Source organism: Paroedura picta, chromosome 1, assembly GCF_049243985.1.
Source record: "Paroedura picta isolate Pp20150507F chromosome 1, Ppicta_v3.0, whole genome shotgun sequence".
NCBI lineage: Eukaryota > Metazoa > Chordata > Lepidosauria > Squamata > Gekkonidae > Paroedura > Paroedura picta.
This window is the reverse complement of record NC_135369.1, coordinates 109,419,402-109,444,368: the sequence shown is the minus strand read 5'-3', so window position 1 is coordinate 109,444,368 and position 24,967 is coordinate 109,419,402. Positions and strand designations below refer to the sequence as shown.

General features: G+C 40.1%; 1 protein-coding gene across 16 annotated transcripts in view; it reads left to right on the top strand.

Annotated features, from left to right (window-relative positions):
* EYA4 (EYA transcriptional coactivator and phosphatase 4) overlaps nt 1-24,967 on the top strand; it is a 197,665-nt gene that overhangs the window by 106,192 nt on the left and 66,506 nt on the right. For 8 of the 16 annotated variants that reach the window (XM_077352425.1, XM_077352443.1, XM_077352456.1 and 5 more), the window contains 3 exons: nt 11,488-11,612; nt 14,225-14,293; nt 20,545-20,637. In XM_077352425.1, the coding sequence (XP_077208540.1) occupies nt 11,488-11,612; nt 14,225-14,293; nt 20,545-20,637 (287 nt within the window). The remainder of the gene's footprint in view (nt 1-11,487; nt 11,613-14,224; nt 14,294-20,544; nt 20,638-24,967) is intronic. The other 8 variants (XM_077352495.1, XM_077352435.1, XM_077352515.1 and 5 more) reach the window with 4 other exon arrangements.

Below are 24,967 nucleotides of genomic sequence, written 5' to 3'. Positions count from 1 at the left end.
GAATAGGACCCACAGTAATGGGTTTAAACTATGTGTAGAAGGATGTCACAGTCAGAGTAGTTCAACAATGGAATCAACTGCCTAAGGAGGCGGTAAACTCCCTCCTCACTGGCAGTCTTCAGGCAGGGGCTGGACAGATACTTATCCTGCATTGAACAGGGAGTTGGATTAGATGGCCTGCATGACCACTCCCAACTATATGATTCTATGATTAACAAAACTGATCATACACTATATTTAATTTTCAAACCTACCTTGTGGTGTGACAGCATTAAAGAAGTGTTACTTCTCTGCCACAATTGCTGTAACAGAGATACATATAATGGAGCTAATTTTGAGTGCTGAAAATTCTGTGTAGTCCTAGTGTTCATGATATCTCTGTTGTACCTTTAGCATTTTTTGCACATGCTTGCTGGAATATGCTTGAATTCACCCATATTAACTTGAATATTAATCTGATAACCATCTGATAATGCCTCATATTGCCTTTGGGGTAAGTTCCAATTATTGTAGTTCAAGGATGTAGATGAAGGGTTTTTAAAAAAGATATCTACTATATTCCCTGTTTGTACTTTGTCTTTCTTGTATAATATCAGATAGTATGATGAAGAGTACTAGGGTACAGGGGATCAAGATTCAAATCTTCATTGAGCTATAAACCTCCCCACTTTAGGTGAAGGTCAACTAATCTATCTCTCAAGGCTGTTGTAAGAATAAAATGTGGGAAGTCAAACCACAAATATTGTGCTGGGCTCATTGTAAGATGAACAAAATTCAAAATATGTTATGTATGTTTTTATTTGTTATGTATGTTTTTATTATATCCAAATAATTTTATCTAGCTGGTGAGAAGTAATAATTTGGGTATGAGAAGTTATGGGTATGAGAAGTTATGAATGCATCTTTGTGAGAGAGAGTTGAGTCATTGTCTGATGACCTTCCATAGGAGGGGAGGATGTAGGAGGAGAACTTGGAGCCGGTAGGGGAGGCCCATGTGGTGTACTAGTTCATCTGAGCATACTGGCCTCAACCATATGGCTGGCGGAAGAGATGTCTTGCAGGCCCTGATTAATGGTGCTAGCTCCATCAGGGCCCTGAAGTTCTCCAAAAGCTCATTCCATCAGGTGGAAGCCAGGGCCAGTCAAACTTTCTTGGGGCCAGGGATTGCCAGTTGGCTAGCTGTGGATAACAGATGATGAAGAGAGGGCTGATCTGCTTAACTCCTGTTTCTCCTCAGTCTTCTCTTGTGAGGAAAATAGTGCTCAATGTGGCAAAAATACAACACAACACGGGGGGTGGGAATGGTGGCCTAGGATCATTGTTGGAGCAGTCCACAAACACCTAGTTTCTTTAAATGAAACAAAGTCTTCTGGGCCAGATGAATTGCATCCAGGGTTACTAAAAGAACTTACAGATGTAATCTCTGAACCTCTGACACTTCTTGGAGAACAGGTGAGGTGCCAGATGATTGGAGGAGGGCAAATGTCCCCATCTTAAAGAAAGAGAAAAAGGAGAATCCAGGTAACTATTGACCCGTCAGCTTGACATCTGTAGCTGGCAAAATTTTGGAATAAATAATCAAACACTCAGTCCATGAGCAGCTAGAACTGAGAGCTGTGATTTCTAAGACTCCAAGACAAATTCTGTCCCAGAGTATTCCTGTTGTTCCCTGTTGTGTTGGAGAAACATGAAAATATTGTTTGATGTGTTGGGCTTTTGTCTGATGAGGTCAAGTTCTTAAAGAACTTACCCAGGAACAGAACAGAAAGGTTGTATATCAAAGCAGTTGTCCAAATCTAAGTACTTACGAGCTATTCTAGATAAACTTGTACTCTAAAGTAGAGGTCCCTGGCCTTTTTGAGCCTGCAATTATCTTTGGAATTTTGAGAGAGGGTGGTGAAGTCTACAAAATTACTGTCACATGAAACAGAGCAAGGCCCCAAAGGGCTGCCACAGAAGGTAGAGCCAAATGCAATATTTTCCAACTTGCTTTACAAAAGAACTGAATGACAACCATGTTGAACACATAGAGCTGCCTTATTCAGAGTCTGACCATTGATCTGTCAAGGTTAGAATTATCTATACTTTGTTTGAAAGCATTATCCAGCCACTGGGAATACAGTAAGCCTGGAGAAGAAGGGGGTGGGATTCTGCTCCCGAATACATATCACCGTTCGTGCAACAGCCCAGCTCACTAGACTGTAAGATTAAAATGAAACTCCCTCTTTGCTTTGCAAAAGAAAAAATAGGCCTTGAAGTAAAACGTTTGTTTCTCAGAGAAGATAAAGGGAGCAAAAATAAACAAGGGAAAACTTATTGGGGCAGGGAGAAAGAGGTTGGGTAATAAAAAGATGAAAAGACTCAAGGGGGAATGGAACCACTCACAGATGAAGGAAAGCCCAGGTGTTTATCAGTCCTAATCCTCCAGTAGCTGTAGCTGCTGTGGTAGTCACAGAAATCCTTTCATTTGAATTAGGGTAGCTAGTAACAAGCCCTGCCTTACAACAGCCCCACCCACTTTCTGAAAAATTCAATAATATTATTTTCATACAAGAGGAAACCCCATATACTTAAAGAATCAAGCAATTCAAAATTTTCCATACCAAATTTTGCCTTCCCATGAGTAGATCCGAGTTTCATACCCTCTTACCCTTCAGTTTCTGAATCAGTTTCTGAATCTTCATTTGCAATGATTCTCCCCCCCCCCCCCCGCCTCAAGATCTTATCTCACCGTTTTCCAGTGAGGAATTCTCAATTTTGAATTTTGTTTCTCTTCATGCCACCGGTTTGTGTAGTCAGTGTTGCATGTTCACCCTGCCTACTAGCCTCTCATCCCCCCAGGTAAGTAGTCCGCAACCTTTATTAGGCTGTGGACTAGTGGGGGGGGAGGGCAATCCGGCTGCTGCGCATGCACGGTAGCCCATGCGCAAATGTGCATGTGCAACACTGTCAAGCATGCGTGTTTGCGCCATGTACGGCCACAAATGTGCATGTGCAGACCTGCCACGCATGCATGTTTGCGCTGGCGGCTGCACTTCCCGCTCCCCCCATCCCGCAAAAAGAAGCTTGCCGGGCCGCAAGTTTGCGGCCTGGGAAGTTTCTCACTGCGGGGGGGGGGGGGGGGCGGGGAGAGGGAGCCACGGCCCGGTGGTTGGGGACCACTGCCCTAAGTTGTTCCCTTAGCAATGTGGATTTTTAAAAGTGTAATGTTTATTAAGTTACATTACTTTTTTCATTATAATATAGTAACATTATAATGTGAGAACAAAACAGGAAGCAGGGATTTGTGTAGCCTTCTCTGTGCAGTTACCTATCAATGAAGTTCATTTTTGTTTTGTTTTTCTTTGGTAAGTAGGTTTTGATGCCACATACTGCTTCACTTCCCCTATAGCTCCTGGTGTTTTCTTTTTTATAATGTTATGATGTTATGACTTTACTGCATGTGAAAAAAGGAGGTTCCATCACAGATGAAGTACATGAGGACACATTTAGCATTCTTCATAATTATTGAATAGGCATATCCAGAAGGAGGAGGTGGTGGTGGTGGTTCTTATATGCCGCTTTTCTGTACCCGAAGGAGGCTCAAAGCAGCTTACAGTTGCCTTCCCTTTCCTTTCCCCACAACAGATACCTTGTGAGGTGAATGAGGTTGAGAGAGCCCTGATATCACTGCTTGGTTAGAATAGCCCAAGGCCACCCAGCTGGCTGCATGTGGGGGAGTAGGGAATCAAACCCAGCATGCCAGATTAGAAGTCTGCACTCCTAACCACTACACTAAACTGGCTCTCTATCCAGTCCTAGGATCCCCAATAGGAGCATGGGACCTTTGAAATGGTGGCAACCATTCTTTTCCCCAAGTTACATTCAGCCCATATTTTTTACAATGTTATGATGTTATAAGCAAAAATAGGAGGTTCTGTTGCATGAGAACACACTTAGCATGCCTCAGTCACTGAATTAGTGCAGGGGTAGTCAAACAGCGGCCCTCCAGATGTCCATGGACTACAATTCCCATGAGCTCCTGCCAGCTACAGAAAAAAGGTTCTGTAGCTGATGAAATACATGATGAATGGGCCACAATGCCACTTTTCAAAGGAACTGCAAAACACATAGGAATTCAAGAAAAACTTCTTTGAAATAAATGCCCTTTGCAGAATTGGTGCCGCAAAGTCAGAGCATCAGCTGGGGATACAGCTTGCCAGGAAACAGTGGCAACATTGTAATGTGGAAAAGGTTTAAGTGCTAGGGGAAGAACTGGTGGGCACCATGGAGCCTTTGGAGAATGCTTCTTTATCAGGCCTATAGTTTAGGGGTATTTTTAGATAGTATCACCTCATCCAGAGAGCCAGCTTGGTGTAGTGGTTAGGAGTGCAGACTTAGAATCTGGTGAGCTAGCTGGGTTTGATTCTCTGCTCTTCCTCCACATGCAGCCAGCTGGGTGGCCTTGAGCTTGCCATGGTGCTGATAAAACTATTCTGACTGAGCAGTAATATCAGGGCTCTCACAGGGTGTCTATTGTGGGGAGAGAAAAGGGAAGGTGATAGTAAGCCGCTTTGAGACTCCTTCTGGTAGAGAAAAGCGGCATATAAGAACCAAATCTTCTTCATCATCCTTAGATGTTATCCTCTAATGCAAGCGTTCTCAACCAGGGTTCTGGGGTTTCTTGACAGTCCTGAATGGGTTTCCCAAATGTTTGGGAGTTAACTAATTTTAATATATATATTTTTATATTTGTTAAAATGTTTATTGGAAGACATGACCTTATATGGTCATGTTGAACTGTCCTCCCCACAAATGGCCAATGTCGGCCTGGGGGGGTGGGAAGGGTAGGGCCCCTCGGTGGGCATGTACACAGCTATTCTTCCCAACCACATACTGTGTGATTTCACCATTTGGGGGGTTTCTTAAAGCCTGAAGAATGTTTCTCAATGATAAAAAGGTTGAGAAAAGCTGTTCTAATGAATGTTCCAGTTTGCAGCCCTGTGAGATCGCATCATATATTTTCTTGTCCATTCCACTGATTGCTATCGATACCAATCAGGGTGAAGAATATCAGAGCAGCAGTGTACACTGAGCGTAACATAAGACTTGTAAAATCATTTTCCTTCAACAGACAGTAAATTTTCTTCTTCCCTACATCTTCTACTATTCTGACTGGCAGTAGCTGAGTTGGGGTTGAAGTGAGGATGGCAAAAGGTCTGTAGCCTCTGTTGAGGGACCCCAGAAGTCAGCAACAGGAAGGGAGGTGGCCATGAAAAGCAGGAGTGGTAGAAGAGGGAGTCTGTTTGCATGCTTCGGTGTATCAGGCATCAGGAGACAAATGAAAATCATGCTTTAATTACTTTTTTAGCCTACAGAAAGATTCCAGAAATACATATATCATCTTTGCCATGACTATTTTCAAATCATTGTTTTTTAAAATCTTGTTTATGGGTCCTGATGTTTATTCAGATTATAGCAGTACTTGGTGCATCCTGTATTATTAGATCACCATGTTTCATTGTCCACATTTTGGACAGCAGTTGGAAAATCCAGATGACAACTATGGAAGAAATTTTGCAATCACCAGCATCTGGCTCCTTGGCAGATTCCTCAAGCACTTCTGCTAATGCGTTTGTATTTGCCCATGGGCCTTTTATGTGGTTGCACTGCGGATGGGCTGTCTGAACAGCCTGGTCATTCTACAAGATTTGTTTCTCTGCAAAAAAAACTTCACCGGTTCTTTGAGTCGCACATTCTTTCTCTAATAGATAAGATTCTTTATGAGTCTCATAATTTCTTTGTGTTGCAGTATTTCATACAAAGAACCCAGAAGGCTTCCATACATCCAAGTGTGCACCCGAAATTCTGCTTGCTGTAGTGAATTATGTTTTACAATCTGTTATATTTCAGTATGTTTTGAGTCAACATTATTGTCAAATTTCTTTGGAAGTGACCAAATATAAGGGCAATTCCCAAAGTAAAGTAACTTTACCCACCCTTTTAAGCATAAAATGGATTTGCCTTTCTACAATCAGCTCTCCACCTTAGGCTTTCAAAGTTCAAATCTGGATTTGGTTATAAGTGAAAATGAGTATGGTGGTCTCAACTTAGTCCTTGGGGGTTTCTTGTCTGCTGTTCAGAAGAGGCCCAGAACCGGAATTGTGAGGTTGTTGCAGGTCATGATTAAGGTATATTGGTAGAGTTAGGAAAGTGCACACAGCAGTCTACGAATCTCTGTAGACATGTTTTTCAGATGAATGCTTTCACATTCTCAGAACACTAAAAAAGGCAGGGAGCCAAAAGTATGAATTCTGAGTTTTATTTTTACTGACAGTTGAGTGCTGGGATTGCTTATTCTTTTGTCTGTAAGTTTACTGTTATTTGGTAGGTTTGTATGTCATACTGTTGTGGATTTTAACTTTCAGGATAATTTGATAAAAAAAATAAACCATCCTATTTTACATATTTTGTGTGTGTGGGGGGGTCAATTTCCTTTTTGGCTCTTACTACATACTCTTATTTTCTGTTTTGTCAAAATGGTTTAAGTATATGAGGCATCTGTTTCTCCTAAACCAAGGATTGTGTCTTCTGATGTACAATGACATTGAACAAACACCAATATATTAAAAAATCAACACTGCAACTTATTTTTTGTTGTTAATGTAAGCTTCATTTTTGAATTTGTATTCATTTGTTTGATTTGTGCTGATGTTCTAATTGGCACCATTTCCCCCCATGCTGTATAGGAGAAGCAGAACTGTATGGGACAGCACTGGGCAAAGGAATGAGAGAGGAAGCTTTGTTGAGCCCAGGGTATATATAAGCATGAGAGGAAGTTCCCAACCCACCACCTGTTCCCCCCCCCTTTCAGATGGCTGTGGGAGGAGATCAAGCTTAGCCCCCCCCCCAGTTACTGACTATTCAAAAGCACACACACACAAATTATCTTTTGACTAGCCTGGGTGGCTGACCCAGTCTGAATTAGACCTACTCCCAGTATATACCAAGGGATTCAGCTATTCAGCTTTGAATTCCTTTAATATCTTGGATACTAACCCCTGTATACAGGCTCAAAAAGGGGAGGTGGACTTTTCCACTTTTGAGTAGCTTGTAAAAGACCCAATCCAGACTCACTAACATGCAAGCTACTTGAAAAGCAGGAAGCTTTATCCCTTTATATAGTCTGTGTACTAAATTGGAGGAGGCTTGTACATATTCTTTTTTAAACAGTGGAAAATGTATACATGATGACTGGGCCACACCCCATTACTGGGCCCTGCCTCCTGCCAGAATTTAGTCTCCCAAGATTTGGCAAACCTGTTGCCTTGCTTCAAAGTATACAGTCTATACTCATGTTAATAAATTAATTAATTCAATAACATAATCATTTGTCTTTCTCTGAAATAAGTTCCTTGATACACTTTCGTTGAGTGGGGTAGCTGTGTTAGTTTATTACAGCAAACAAAACTAAAGTTGAATATGTGCTGCCCTGCTGGACTGCACCTCCTCAGCTGGGTGGTTGTGCTAAGGCAGAGGGCTTGCCAGAGTCCAGTCTGGGAGGTTGGGACTGGGAGCCAAAGGAGACAGAGTTCACCCAAATGGGAATGGGTGCAGAGTCAAGCCGAGCCAGGATCGAAAACCAGGGAGAGAGACAAAACACAGACCAGATTCAGAAATGGAGTCGGTAGCCAAGCCAAAGGTCAAAGAGCTGGAATGGGGTTTAAAGCCAAGCCAATAGTCTGGAACCAGGAATCACAGGAACAGAGTTTTGCCATAGCAAAGTGGAACAGGAGTCATCTGGGAAGATGGGCAGGGTAACACATGCATTGTCCCCATGAAGGACCTTGCCTCAAGATTCTTCTGATATAGCCAAGACTAACCAACAAAAGTGCGTTTAGTCAAGGCTATGGTATTCCCAGTTGCAATGTATGGCTGCGAAAGTTGGACCATAAGGAAGGCCGAGCGTCAAAGAATTGAGGCTTTTGAACTCTGGTGCTGGAGAAGACTCTTGCGAGTCCCTTGGACTGCAAGGCGAACAAACCGGTCAGTCCTAGAGGAGATCAGCCCTGACTGCTCTTTAGAAGGCCAGATCCTGAAGATGAAACTCAAATACTTTGGCCACCTCATGAGAAGGAAGGATTCCCTGGAGAAGAGCTTAATGCTGGGAGTGATCGAGGGCAAAAGAAGAAGGGGACGACAGAGAATGAGGTGGATGGATGGAGTCACTGAAGCAGTAGGTGCAAACTTAAAAGGACTCCAGGGAATGGTAGAGGACAGGAAGGCCTGGAGGATCATTGTCCATGGGGTCGCGATGGGTCGGACACGACTTCGCACATAACAACAACAACAACAGCCAAGACTAGTAGAAGCAGCCCTCATCAGAAGAAGGGGTTGCAGCTGTGCCCCATCTAACCTGACAGCAAGCTGACAGGCATCCTGAACTTCTGACAGCTGTCAGGATAGATTGCGTCCTCCAACACCACCTGTTGGGACCTTGGTCTGTGACCTATGGCCTTCAGTACTGCTCCTCCAGTATATCTTCCAGCCTAGTGGCTGCCTTGTCCAGGGACTTGACATAGTGTGGCTGTGTCTCAGCCTGGCTGGTCTGAGACTGCTCACCATGACCCATTATGCATGGGGGGAATAACGCACATTCGGGGTGGAATGGCGGCGACTAAAATCACTGATTACGCACGGAGCCGGCTGCAACTGGCCACAGCTTTGGTGCATACCGCCGAAAAAGCCGCGTCAGTGAAATGTGGAAGAAAGCGCAGCTTCCGGGTGACCGGGGCGCAACCAGAAGCGGCGCCCGGATTGCCGCGTGCATAATCGGTTACTCTGGGTTTTGCCGTCGTCGCGCCCCGCCCCGTGCATAATCGGTGTGCGTCGCGTCTTCCCCCTCCGCGTTTTCCATGTGACCCGAAATCGCCGTTTCGGCGGCCGTGCATAGAACTGGGTGTTGTCAGCATATTAATGACATCCCAACCCAAACTCTCTGACAAGCTGGGCAAGAGGGCACATGAAATTGTTGAACAGAGTTCAGGAAAGAACCCTGTGGTACTTCTCAAAGGAGTTGACAGCAGTGCAGTTGATATTGCCCAGTTGCAACCATGAAAATAATGAAAGTTAGATGGGGGCGTTCTCTTTGGATGCCCCTAGAATTGGACCTTCTGGTCCAATCTTTTTGAAACTTGGGGGTTATTTTGAGTAGAGACTCTTGCAGGCAAATTGCAAGTTTTGAGCCTGTATCTTAATCCCCACCCCCAAGTCAAAAAAAGGGGGAAATTCCTATAGACTTCAATGGCACCTTTGGTTTCAATGACGCCCAATCTGAAAAAAGCTATGGGCGATTTGAACTAATAATTTTTGGCCCAAAGCAATTTGGACTGAATCCAAAATATATTTATAAAAAAATCCCACATGCCTGGATGAAACCTTGCAGGACCTCACACACCAGAGACCAAGGGGCTGAGCAGCAGTCCCCAGCACCAACTCTGAATCCTACCTTCTAGGTAGAACCAGAACTGCTACAAAATAGAACCTCCCAATATGAGCCCTGAAACACAGCCCAGAAGGCTACCATAATCAATAGCATGAAAAGTTGCTGAGCGGTCCAGGAGAGTCATACTTCTATCACCTGATGCAGGTCATCAACCTGAATAACCAAGGCTGTTTCAGTCCCATAACCAGGACTAAAATCCAATTGGAAAGGATCTCCAAGTGTGACCAATTGGTGACTCTTCAGATGTCCATGGACTACAATTACCATGAGCTCTTGCCACATGCTCATGGCAATTGTAGTCCATGGACAACTGGAGAGCCACAGTTTGTCCACCCTTGACATAGAAAAGGTAGGAGCATTTTCACATTTCCTCTAATTTGATAATACTTTTATATAGAATGTTAGGTTTAATATAGTTTCATTTAAATTGGCTCATAAAATATTTTTGCTCTCACATGTTAATGTGCCTGTTTCAGTTTCTGTCATTAGTACGAGTGTTCTACAGTCAACTACTTCACAACACTGCATCAGAAGACTACATCAGCATGGGAAGAGCCAAACATTACCTTGGCAAATGTGTGATACCAAACCCCTTCCTTGTTTGGGGCCTTGTGAATGTTTCAGGCCGAGGAGGCATTTGTAAATAAAAAAGCAGAAGGAAGGACTGCCTAATCCCTTCTGTGCCCACTGATTTTTCCCTTCAAATGTCCTTCCCTTCTTGTTGTTTTCCCCACTTAGTATTTCCCCTATTTACCCTGGTAATCTTTTTCCTTGTTCACTACCCCAGCATTCTTTCTAATAATTGTTGTTGTCAGCCATTCACTTGTGCCCGACTCTTGGTGATCCCATGGCACAGCTGTTGCCACTAATAGTTACTGACTCATAAATATTCTGGGATTAAGAACAGAAAGAATTTTTATTCCTCTGTGATAGTCCTGATGTTTTGATTTGATACTTTATTCCTATTTGTAATCTTCACCTGATCATTTAGAAATACATTATGACATGAGTAAATAGGAAAATGTTCTCTTTTAAAATATTTTTATTATTTTTGAAATAATATACATTCTCCTTTTTTATATACTGGACAGAGGAGAGAGAGAGGAGACTGCTTTGGGAAGGAGGTATCTCTTCATAGCCCTAAGTGAAAACAATGAGGGAACAGCAAGCTATTGCCTAGGGGAGGGGATGCAGGACAAGGCCTGCTGGAAACTCTGGGCTTCAAGCTGGCAATGGCAAATAACAGTTTATTCAAATGGAAAACTGTTTCTCAAAATTTGCAAATCATCAACATTATTTTATCAATGGATCCTCTTTAAATGAATTCTATCCAACGATGAAAATGTATCACTATTGAAAATGTATCACTTGTAGACCTTTATATATTGGAGAGTGTAGAACCATTTGGAGAGTGGACCATATACGCTTACATATCACCATAAGATTGTTTACATTCTGATATATTTTCATAAATATTAAGAGTATCACATATCACTGAAAATGAAATATACCTAGGAGTTCATGTTGATGATTTGCAAAGTTTAAGAAACTGTTTTCCATTTGAATAAACTGTTATTGGCATGATATGAATAGAATACTATAGCTGTTCTCTTTTCCCCTTCCTTGAGGTTCCAGTTTCTCATAAATTTCACTTATTATTATTATTATTATTATTATTATTATTATTATTATTGGATTTATTACCCGCCACTCCCTTGCGACTCGTGGCGGGTTACAACAGTATAAAACCCCATAAAATACATTAAAATCCCATTGACACATCTACAATTATCATCATCATCATCATCATCTATTTATTTATTTATGGCGGTCACAATACTCAAAATATAAGGCTGACTGTAAAATTATATTCTTCGTCCTATAATATTTTGTGAAAATTATGCAGTATTTTCAGTTTGAATACACATATGGATGACTCAGATCTGTGCACACTTCTGTAATACAAATAGGATATAATAACAGTATTTCTTTTCTTATAATAGATCTATGGAAATGCAGGATCTAGCAAGTCCTCATAATCTTGTGGGAAGCAGTGAAACCCCGAGTAACTCTAAACTGGACAAATCAAATCTTAGCAGCACATCCGTTACAACAAATGGAACTGGCGGTGAGTGACAACCTAACTCTTTAAGTCTAAAGATTCTGGTACCTTTAAGAGAAACAAATTCATCATGGGTACAGTTGAAATTCTGGAAGAAAATAAAGAATAGGTAGTTATGTGCTGGTCTATAAAGAAAATTATGAAGGTAGGAATGTAGTTTCAGTCTCCGATATTGTCAATTGAAGGATTTAAAGGAGCAAATGTTGAAAAAAGCCTTACCCTAACTGGATTTCTAGAGGTCTGCTCTTAAGAGTAGACAATGGTGAGATAGATGGACCAATAATGTATAAGGTAACATATGTTACAATTATCTGTAAGCTTGGAGGAGTTGTGGAAAGGATTAATTTTGCTTACTGACAATCCACTTGCCTCTAAAATTGCTCTGTTCTTTCCACTATGTCCTTGTGTTGCTCCTACAGACCATACCTCTGCCAGTTCCTGACTCACTTTCACTATGTTTGCATAATAATAGTCCCATCTTTCTTGGATTGTTTTTCCTATCTTATAGTTTGGCCTGCATTTTAAACTTTCCATTTTCTTTTAAATTGCTTCATCCATTTTACTGCCCAGCCTTGAGCCTTGTGCCTGCCTTAATTTCATTAACTTAAAGATGCCAAGATCTTACTGTTTTTAGGCCTCTACAATTGGGCTGAACCTTTGGTCAGCAGTCAGACTGACTTACATATGGCAACGTTAAAACACAACTATAAGTAAGTCTGCAGCATTGGGCCCAGTGAACATCACAGGCTGTGAAATGATTGAAGCTAATAATATACAGAGCTAATCAGATATCTGTATGGGAGACCATCAACATTCCATGTAAAAGCAGGATATACATAAAGGAGTAGATTTAAAGGACCATCATAGCTCCCCTAATGGAATGGATCTCCCATTTTTTCTTTTTTTTAACAACTTGTACTCTCCAAAGAGTGACTTGGGAAGCCTTCTGAAATGGTATGGATCACTAAATAGGGGAAGAGTCAGAATGTAGTAGGCTGTGTACAGTGCCTTACTCCTGCTTTAATACACACCAGCATTTTCCATGTGATACTTCAGCATGCAGAGTTTTATAGCATTGTGGTATATCCCTGGCATGGGCTGACACTGACATGAAAACTCTCAAAACCAGCCTGAAGACTCAAATGAAGAGTAGCATTGTGTTACAGAAGTGGCAAGGATTAAGCAAAGATTCTTGTCTAGTCAGCTTACATTTGATAAACATTGTTTTTGATCACAGCTGACTTATGGTAACCATGTGGGGTTTTCAGGACAAGAGACATTCAGAGTTGGCTTGTCATTGCCTGCTTCTGTGTCATGATTCTGATCTTCTTTTGTGGCCTCCCATCCAAATATTAACCAAGACTGACTCTGCTTAGCTTCCCAGATCTAATGTGATGGGGCTGTCCTGGGCTGTCCAGGTTATGAACAAGGACAAATATGCATTGCTGTCAACATCATATTTATATCTTCATTATTTCTAGATTCATTATAGATATATAAGGAACAAATGACATTCAGAACAATTAATGAAAGTCCAGATAGTATCAAGTTTCAAAAGAGCACTTTGTCAAATATTTACACAAAGCCATTCTTTCCAGAGACAACATTCCTTTAAGAATTATTTATACTACTGTAGAGGCAGCTGAATGCATGAATCTTCCATGATCCTCAGAAATAACTTTGTGGTTCTTTCTTAATGTTTTTCCTTGATTATCATCACTGCTCATCTGTGATTTCATGACTTCATCTTGTGTGATGTGTTATCCACATTGAACTATTTTTGTTCACATTATCTTCCAGTTCTTTGGCTTTGTTGTTTTGTGAGGATCTCCATCTTATTTATACTGAATCAAAACATTGGTCCACCTAGCTCACTATGATTCTTTGCATATACCTGTTTGTTTCCCAGTCCTGCTATCTCAGACTCTTTCAGGAGAAGATGTGAGAGATTGATTAATGGACCTCATATATGCAAAACATGTAATCTGCTACTGTCCTGTAAGCTTTCTCATGTTAGGTGCATATAAGTGTCCATGAGAAAACAATCAGCATCAGAGATTTTTTGCATAGACAAAACAATAGGAAAAAATTAGAAATTGAGTTACAGTGAAATAAAACTCATTTGCTTTGTAAAATAATGTAATAAAGCAGTGCCTATTCCAGGTTTCTTTCTTTTTGACTCTGCTGTATATCCTGATTTGCACAGTGTGAATGACACACATATGACACACAGTTTGGTACAATTCCACTTCTATATGTAGTTGGACTAAGGATGTGTTTTCTGATGCAAATCTCACCGCCTCCCATAATGTGAATACAGTTAAACATGTATATGTACCTGTTTTAGATAATACTCTGATATTAGCAGTGAAATCTACTTTTTCTGGTATGGTATCCAAAGACCCTTACTGAATGAGTGACCCATGTAGGCCCATCAGTGTCATAGGAGGCATAAAACAAGGAACAACAGCTATTAAACTGTATGTAGTGATTCCCCACCACCACCAATAGTCCTTAAAAACATTCTAGTGACTTTTTTTCTCTTGCAATGAAAGATATCCTTGTACATTAAGCAGATATTCTGACAATGAACCCTTGTATGCCATTCCAATTCTCAGGAGACAACATGACTGTTTTAAACACTGCAGACTGGTTACTGAGTTGCAGCACCCCTTCTTCTGCAACAAGTATGAGAGATCCGGGTACAGTGCATGTGTGTGGCTGGCTTAATGATTGTTGTGTTGAATCTCTAACGGTTTGCTTTGTTCTTTTTGATTTGTCATGAAACAACATTCCTCTGCTAATCAGAACTCCTAATATTATGAGAGAAACAGAGGGAAGTAATATTTACCATATATTTTATATTATTTATTTATTTGGATTTGGATCTGTCAAAACCTACATCTGTAAATAACATAAAAGAGAAAGCTACACAGGTTCAACCATAAAAACTCAGACTATTTGATTTGTTCTGAGAGTGATTTTTTTTATTTACTGTATCACAGTGAAGTTATCATACATGCTTATCCAGATATATAGTAAACAAACTGTGTTAAAATTATTGAAACATACATTTCTACCTCAGCTCAGACATCTGCCCAGTAAAGAATGTTCCTGTAGAGAAAAAAATCCCTTCCATCAGAGGGATGGACTGTTTCAGAAAATAACCACATTACTAAATTTTTACTGCCATAAAGTAGAAAAATATGTCTCTGGCCAGCTATGTTAAGTAAAAACTATTTTCTGTTATGCAACATAAAAGTAGACTAGAAGTGATGCAAATAAATAAATACCGCACTTTTACTAGTTTCTCATATTCTTTTCCAGTTGCCTCTTTATATTTTCTCTACAAGGGACACCTATATGGACTTTTAGAACTGGGTGGGGTTTTTTATCTACTGAAGATCAGGAGGTTGGACTAGATGACCCTGGAGGTCCCTTCCAACTCGATGATTCTATACCCAAGAGCCAGTTTAAGGAGCCAGGTTTGATTTCCTGCTCCTCCACATGTAGCCAGGGGCTAGTCACAGTGCTATCAGAGCTGTTCTAATATAGCAGTCTTGTCAAGCTCTCACAGCCCCACCTCCTCACATGGTAACTGTTGTGGGGAGAGGAAGGTAATTGTAAGGTGATTGTAAACTACTTTGAGACTTCTCTGGGCAGTGAAAAGTTAAGTATAAAAACTGCTTCTGTCAATATTGCATAGTTTCATCCTTGGTAAACAGTTCAAGCAGAAGTATTAAAGTTGCTGGCCATTTTTCTATAAACACCCTGAAGCCTCCTTTTAGTGTGAATATCTTCTGTTTGTTTTTTGGTTTTTAAGAAGCAAACAGAACTTTTCCCATACAGGAATATTAGTAGAAGGCCATTTATATTTATGTAGCTATAGTTACTAAATCACAGACCAAACCAGTATGGTGCCACTGAAACAGTGAAGGAAAGGTCACTAAAATGTTTCCATACAAATAATTACTTGCATGTAAGTCAATACTAAACAAAGTTTTAGTCTAGTGGCACCTTTATGGCAAACAAAGTTTGATTGTGTGTGCATGCACATTTCTTCAGATGCAATGACATAGAAATTATCAGTTTATACATATGGGTAGAGGATGTGCAGTAAATTAGCGTACAGCAAAATGAAGATGTATAAGGTTCAGAGCATCATAAGCAACTTACAATCTCTACTGTATAATGACCACTGTCTTTCACAAGTCCTGGGGACCAACTTCTTATTGTGTGCATAGAGCCCCCCAATGTCAACCCCTCACTCACAATAATACATCATCTAATTTGAACATAGAGTTTGGTACCGGAGCTTCTAATAAATTGCCAACTTTGCTGCCGCATACATCCAGACAACATAATCACTCATCTTTGAACACTGTATATGCCAACAATGCCCTTCAGGTCTCTACAGTCAACCCTATGTCAAAGGATAAATGGACTCAAATTGGTCATCAAGAATCACAAGACTGAGATTCTTGTGAAAAACCATATAGCCTCTTTATTTTATTTTTTGTTTTGAATGGCAAATTGTAATGTACTGAGTAGTTGAATGTAATGTAATTTGGAGTGGAAGACAGGAATGTATAGTCTATACAGCCAATTACCCCACTTCAAAGAAAATGCTGTTGTAATGTCACCTCCATGCTTGAGAGATGATGGATGGAGTATAATGGCAGGGTCTTAGTTAACTACTTTCAGCATTCCACAAGTAAGGATATATGTGCTCATCAGTATCCAATCACTATGTTCCTCCTCTGCAATTAAACCCAAACAAAAGGTAATCATATACACTAAATTTGTTATTCCTGTTTGGTCTTGAATCTTTCAGACATCTTAATTATGTTGTGTGTTGTATTTTTTTGCTCAACCTCTTCCTTTATGTATGGACTATTACCTTCCATCTCAATTTATCTGAAGAAGTACCTTCACAAAAAGCTTATACCTTGATTAAAACTGTGTTGGTCTTAAGGTGCCACTGGACTCAAACTTTGTTCTGCTGCTTCAGACCAACACAACTCCCCACCTGAATATAAGCCTATACTTAGTTATCCTTAGAAATGTAGTGCTAGACAATATGAGCAATGAATAAAATTCATTGTGGCATGCAGTGAAGATGTAATTCTGTGAAGTTCGTGTCAATACAATGAGGCAGTTGAGTACATCTTAGGTTCTAGATCAGAGAAAGGGCTTTTTGCACTGATAACTTATAACTTTTCCATCTTTTTTCTTCAATAATTTTATATGCTTTACTGTAATTCTGATTTTATTTAACTAAACACTTGCTGGAATTAATATGTAGATCATTAGGCAGGGATATCAAATTGACAAGTCAATGACACCCAATATTATTTTGCATTTCATGATATAATAGCTCATGCATAAGACCAAACTACTTGATTATGCTTTAGATTGGGGGGGGGGGGGGCTGTTATGTATCACAGTGAGAAGGAAGAGAACTCTCCACAGGGAATACTGTTTCCATATGTAACATAGCCTGACAAAAAACTAGCCCTGTTCAGCACAAAACAGTACTTCTGTCCAAGTAGACATACGCAGCCTTGAACCAAGCACAACCCATTTGAGTAGTATTCCAGGTTTTAAAATTATAGTTTGTGTGTATTTTTATTGATGTATGGACAGGTTACAGTCTAGCGTCCTCTTATTTGATCCTACTTTTGTAATAGATCTGGCTGAAACCTGTCCTAATTGTAAATGAGTGTGGAATCACAGTCTTTAGAGACAGTAACTTACCCAGTAACATCTACTGATTGCCACTGGTTTTACTTGGTCTCTCATTTTCAACCCTAATACTCCACCCACTGCATTACAGCAGTATCTCATGCATGGCATTCTTCTTATGCTAGAAAATTCTTGCTTTTGATTTTTGAGTTAAAAAATGTAATACCTGGGTTTATCTGTATGACTCAATTTTACAGTAAGGTAGCTTGTGATACTTCTTGTAATGGATTAGGAAACTGTAGGTTATTTCAGTACCTAGCAGCAACTGGACCCCGGGACAGAATATAATAATCATACCTGATAGGGCTTTTCAAACAAACTAACTTCTGTCATGGGGTAAATGTTTTTCCCTCTATTTCACAGCCTACAACAAAAATGAAACATATAAAAATATTTCAACATCTCTTAGAATTACATATCTTAGACTAGATCAAGTATTAGTTGAAAGAGAGGAAGGATAGTATCAATGTGGAAAAGGAGAATAAGCATGTTTGTCTTAGTTGTTTAAAGTTTGTAGGGGAGTTTATACATTCACCTATTTATGATTCACAGAGGTTTATAGAAAACACAATAATACTTGCAATTTCAGTTATGGTTAAAAAAAAACCCACAAAAAATCAGCATCTCAGCAGGGTGAAAATAGTTCAATTAAAAATATATAAACCACACTCAGATCCCAAATGGTTAGCCTTTTAAGTAGTGGGTTTGTTATTCCTGACATCAAGTTTCCACTGTAAGTGAATAGCCAGTATAGTGTTGTGCATCTGTAAAAAATCTTGCTGAGAATGTAGAGTCTATATATAGAGTTTTTAATGACTGTATAAAAAACAAAAAAGATGGTACATTTGTAGCTTTGTTGGTGCTCACAGTCCCTTTTGTTAAGATATAAATGAGTTGGAATGTAACACTTGGAGTTTGTTCAGCTTCTGAAGAACATTGAAAATATATCAGATAGAACTCCCAGACGCACAAAATGGCAAGGGCTTATTGTGTGTTGTTTTGATATATTAATATTTTGATTTCATTGGAGTGGATCCAGCCAATATTTTCTCCTCATACAAATTTAGTGGGACAGAATTTTGTTTCCTCCCTCCCATATCAGCTCACTTATCACCCTAAGGTGTTGCTTCTGGGACACAAGGAGCCTCAAGATCAACATGGGTAGTCAGTCAGAGGTCTGCAGCTGTTTCTGCAAACCCTTCTAACCTCCCACCTGAAAGTACCCATGCAGAATATAGAGCATGGCACTTCAGGGTGGGAGAGACTGAGGTGAAATTGCTTTGTCTCTTCTACAGAAGAGAGAGGTGGAATTATTTAATTTATTTCTGTCTGACCCTTACAGTACCCAAGTTTGCATGCTTATTTATCAGTGCAGGTTCAACATCTTCAGGAATGAACTTTCTGTAGACTATAAGGGGCTGCCAGAAGTTAGCAGAGCAAGAGACATAGCAATATGTTTCCTATGAATGCATGATTGGATGCAGGCCCACCCACTTAAAACACAGCAATATTCTGTGTGTGTGTGTATAGTACCACCAAGCCCCAGAGCTTGGGACTTTCAAGGCAAGTGAGAAGTAGAGGTGGTTTTCATTGCCTTCTTTTATAGAGTCTTCTTTGGTGGTCTCCTTTCCAAGTACTGACTATGCTTCACTTCTGTGATTTAATAAGAGGCGGTTATATCCATATACCATCTTCCCTCCCACAGAATTATAACCATACAATGAGTGACTATTGTAGCAGTCCTAATAGTCCAGACTAGCCAGATTTTCACAACAGGGTCAGTTGTGGGAGACCGCCAAGGAAGATTTTGCAGAGCACAGCAATGGCAAACCACCTTGCCTTGAAAACCCACGAGGTGGAACTTCATAGGGTCACCATAGTTGGTTGTGCTTCGAGGGCACATTTGACCTTATGTGTCTGCTATCTGGACCAGCTGCGCATCATCTAGATTTATTTGTGGTCATTAACCAGCATCAAAGTATATACAAACCACATACATTGTTACAGCGTTTTAACAGCCAAGACACTCAGCACCAGGGAATAAACCACAAACAGACACGCCATCTAGTAATCATGGGAATGAGACCAGCTAGTTAGGGAAATCTACATTTTCTCAGTGCTCAATTGCCATTTTAGAAAAATTGTGGTATCTGTCCAACAGGACTGTACCTTTAAGGAAGTTATTTGGATTGTACAAAACAGATTAATTATAAATGTTCATTCATTTCAGAAGAGAATTATTATTTCAAGTAGTGATAGTCCCTAAATTCAAATCTAATGGGAAACCTAGCTTACTCTGTTTTTCAGCTGTAGGTTCAATGATGATGATAGAAAAAACAAATTGCAGCTGACAGCATAGATGTTGAGGGTGTACACAATAATGTATATCTCTCTTGTCTCTGTCAATGGTCTTTAGTTTGTCATTTAAATTAAGAATACTACACATTTATGTGCTGATCTGTATTCTAAATAGTCTGCATTCCTCAGATTAAGCAAAGAAGAGACAGCTGCTGTGCTACTACATGCTTATTAATTACTGAAATGACATGAATTTAAAAAAGAACTGTAATTTACAAAACAGCAATCAATTTACCTGCGATTTTCCAAGTTAGGAAAAACATGTACAATAAAGGATAATATGAAAATACTCTTTTTAAAAACCCAAAATGATAAGGGGAACAAAAGCATAATGTTTTCCTATGCAGCTTACTACTTTCCATTTCCTACCCTGACAATTTCCAGCAGCTGAAATTGAGTGCATACATACACAAATAAACGCAAGACATCTTAAAATTCTCAGGGGAAAAAGCAACCCTCTTTCATAATTTCTGTTCATAACTGACAGGTCAGTTACAATTCAATGGAAATTTAGATATCACTAGTCTTTGAAAGTCCCTCTTTTACTCCAAATATATACAGGTTACATTTTTAATACATTATTACAAAACTCTGTTCTCCATCTCTCCATGGCTACAATCAATACTGGATTTACATTATTATACAGAATAAATTCACATTTATTAAAAGGGGAGGACTAAATGCATGTATTTTAAAACTGTGGTTGTGTAGTAGTAGATTCCATGTAGAATGTACTGAATGTTTTCAGTGTATGCATATTTTTGCTATAATTGGCATAATAACTCAAGTGTAAATTTAGAAGTAAAATCTTATGTCTGCTTATTCTTCTATATAGTGTCTCTTCTTGCAGTGAAAACAGAGCCTATGAACAACAGTGAAACAACAACAACAAGTGGAGATGGATCTCTTGACACATTTACTGGGTCAGGTAAAGCCATAGTATGCTCCTGATACTGTGTTAATAGTTTGTGAGAGTGTCTGAGATCTGTACTAATACTGTAATAGCTTTTGTCAGCAATCCTTTGTAAAAGCAAACACTGGCATTGAAAGGTGCTGATAGTCACAGATCTTTCCAGCGTTTACCTCCCCTGAGCAGTCCTTTCCAACCTCAGGACATTTTATTCTGGAGTTCAGGGGACCAGTATCAATTAATAGCCATGCAGGTTAGGGAGCAGAAGGAGGATAGGGGACCAAAACACCCCTATTCCTCCTTCCATTAGCGCAGCTCCATAGATAGAAGAGGAGGAAGGGGAAATTATGCCATATGGACACCTGCAGTGTCCGTTTTGTATTGAACCAAGCAAATGGTATCAGAACAGTTAAAATAGATAACCCTAGTGATATAATTCCAAGACCCTCTTGTGGCGCAGAGTGGTAAGGCAGCAGACATGCAGTCTGAAAGCTCTGCCCATGAGACTGGGAGTTCAATCCCAGCAGCCAGTTCCATCCTTCCAAGGTCGGTAAAATGAGTACCCAGCTTGCTGGGGGGGTAAACGGTAATGACTGGGGAAGGCACTGGCAAACCACCCCGTATTGAGTCTGCCATGAAAACGCTAGAGGGCGTCACCCCAAGGGTCAGACATGACCTGGTGCTTGCACAGGGGATATCTTTACCTTTTTACTGATATAATTATTGTGGGACTGAAACTGTTGTAAATTTAATTGTAAGTAGAAAGAGGGCATACACAGTATATAGAGCAGGAATAGAGAAGGCAAAGCCACTTTGTATAAATACTATCACCAACAATATTTAAAAATCAATAAGTATATTCTGTATATCAGAAAGAAGGCATACGTATACATAAACCTGATACTTCTATTTATGCATACCTGGATATTGTTACTGAATTGCCTTCTTTCTGTGCATATTTAATATACTCATTGATTTTCTGAATATTATTGTTGGTGATTGCCTTTACTGTTCCTGTAAATTAAATTGTGGCACATACTTCAGTGAGAGTACTACTGTAAGTTGATGATGCAGAGACGTATTTTTTTATCACTTATACTATATTACTACAGGTTACAGTAAGGTTAATCTCCGGGCTTTAATTCTAAGAAATTTGAAGATCCCTATTAATTTATATTTTGACAAAACCTTGACTGTGAGACCCATATTTTTAATGTAGTGATCCAAAATATTGAGCCAAGAACAGAAAGAAGACATTGGGGCAGTTAGTCAGAAAACAAAGATGTACCTTACACTGTAATATGAGGAAGCCCGATGACAATAAAAAATAACTAATTAACTACTATTATTGGAGAAAACATCTTATTATAATACAGTATATAAACTTTGTTTTGAGAGAATGAAAATGGATCACAAATCAAGTTGGAAAGCACAGTTGTCAGAAGAATGTCTTAGGAAGGGCTCCTTATGCTGATTTTCTTCCCCAGATTTCTGTGTTGGCTTATTGCTTTCCCGTGTTGCCATCCCCTGCGTTCATTAGATTAATTACTGTTCATCACAATCTTTGTTCTCCATTTCCCCACTGTTATCATGTAGCATATGTGCTTTGTTACATACCAGCAGTGATCCAATGGGATTGTAACCAGAAAGAGGCTACTCCTAATCTTCTTATCATACAGTGACCTTCATTTTATAACATAAAAAGTTACGCTGATTTGCTTTCTGCATGTGGTGAAATGTTTCCATGCAACAAATGGCTGTACAGGAATATATTTTCGCAAACAAATGTCCTAATAAAAAAACAGAAGAGCAATGTATCCAGTGGGATTTGGCAAAACTAGCATTGCCTGTATTCATAAAGAAAGCTGACTTCCTTTACAAAAAGTGTGATTATTCATCAAAACTTAAATACAGAACAGATTTAGAGCTCATATGGCTCTGCCTTCTGTAGTTAGGTTGCAGTAGGATGGAGTCGTTTCTTTAGAAATGAATGGAGATTTGAAAATGGTTGCCAATGCCAACTTGTGCATATAATCTCATCCTAACATTAAAAATATCACTGTATTTCAGGCATTAGAGAGGTGTGAGTGGGTGCACTTGTTGATGACATGTTTATTGTGTGGACACATGTTGCAGAAGCCCTGGACATATTTCATCAGGCATTCAATGACTTTTACCCCACCATCAACATGACAAGGAATCAATTTATTTTCTGGACCCTACTATAAACATATACTGTGTAGGTATAGACTCTACTTTATATTGGAAACCTATATACCAACAAGCATACTTACATGGCTCCAGTCATCATTCTATACAGCCAGGGAATATACTGCATCTGTTCCAGTCCTACAGACAGAGATTCTCACCTGAAGGATCTACAGCAAACCTTTTGGAGCTAAAGTACCCACCAGATGAAATTAAGAAACAGATTGACAAAGCCAGATGGTACCAAGAAAAAATCTGTTGAAAGACAGGCCTGAAAGAGACAATAGCAGGACATCTCTAAGTGGTCATATAAATATCTTAAAACAGTTCAACACATCAGTGACTTCCAACCTCTACTGGATAATGACAGTTCTCTTTTACAAATCTTGGGGGCCAAACCTTTTCTTGCACACGGACAGTCCCCTAATCTCAAACTACTCCCCACCCATTTTTCATAGCAGACCCACCAGCTCCATGAACTCTACATACTATTGTATAAAATTTAACAACAGGCTTGGTGATTTTAGGGGATTCATCAGACAATAATTTATTAATAATATTTGTGTGATGTGTTACAATTTGGCCTAACTTTTGCTTTACATAAGGGTGGATGAAATTGGCTTGGGCCTCGACATAGAAAGAACAGCTCAGAAAGAACAACCCCAGAATTACAGGGGCATGTTCTCGTAGGGAAGGGGGTCCTTTTATACCTCCCTTCCAGTACTGCTGAGGGTAGTGCCATGCACTTAGCCAGGGTAAATGCTCTTCTGTGAGTGTTACTTTCCAAAGTAAAAAGATATGTCGCAAGAGACAAAAAATATCTAAAGATAGGTGAACTACAAAGGTCCGCTTGCCGTTCAGTATCTTGAATTCTTTGTTTTATCATTTTATTAGCAGAGTCCATACCTACTGAAACTAAAGGGCATGAGGAAAAGCCAAGACATTCACTCTTACGTCTAACCACCAGTAACCAGCTAGATTGACAACTATCCTCTAAAATTAAGGGTAGTAGACCACTGGGGTTGAAAATCAGCTTTAGCCAGAGGCGAAGGTGGTAAAATGCCAGCTGTACTACCATCGTGATCTGAGCCTCCATTGAGAGAGAGGCATCAAGAATCACGGCCAGGTTCCTACTGGAGTGGGACACTGATAGCCATCCTGACTGGGTAGGAGTGCTTGCTCGCTTGGACCCTTCCTGCCCAGCCACAGGACCTCCACCTTTGAAAGGTTGAACTTCAGACGTAACTGCTTGAGCCACCTCATCACTGCTTCCAGGCAGCTGGCTAATGTTTCTGGGGGGGAGACAGGGCGGCCATCCATCAGGAGGAAGATCTGGGTGACATCAAAATATTGGTGACAACCCAGCCTAAACTTCTGCACCAGTTAAGCAAGAGGGCGCTTAAAGGTATTGAATAGGATTAGAGGGAGAACTACCCCCTGAGGGACTCCACATGACAGTTGGAGATGGCTTGATGAACTCTCTCCTCGTGCTACCTTCTGTCCACGATCACGGAGAAGGAGATCAGCCACTTAAGGACAGTCCCTCTGATCCCAGCATCAGCGAGGCAGTGAGCTAAAAGCTTATGGTCAACTTAGTTCAATGCTGCATAGAGGTCGAATAATACAAGCAGTGCCAACCCGCCCTGGTACAATTGGTGGAGGTTGTCCTTCAGGGCGACTAGCCCTGTTTCCACCCCATGGCCAGGCCAGAAACCTGACTGGGATGGGTCTAAGACTGAAGCGTCTTCCAAGTATGCTGACAGTTGGTCTGTGACAGCCTTTTCAAGCATCTTCCCCAGAAACGCTAAGTACAAGACAGGGTGATAAATTATAGGCTATCACGGTCCAGAGATGGCTTTTTGAGCAGCGGGCAAACCACTGCCTCTTTTAACTGGGAATTCTCCTGTTGAGAGTTTCACTGTATCTGAAGAAGCTTGCACACAAAAGTTTATACCTTGAATAAAATTGTGTTGGTGTTAAAGGTGCCACTGGACTCAAATTCCAGTCTGCTGCTTCAAACCAGAGCAGCTACCCACCTGATACTAGGAAATAATTAAACATAGAATTGCAAAGTAAATATGTTTTGAATTTCAGCCTTTCCTTCACTGAGAACATAACAGAAGCCATGTTGGATTAGGCC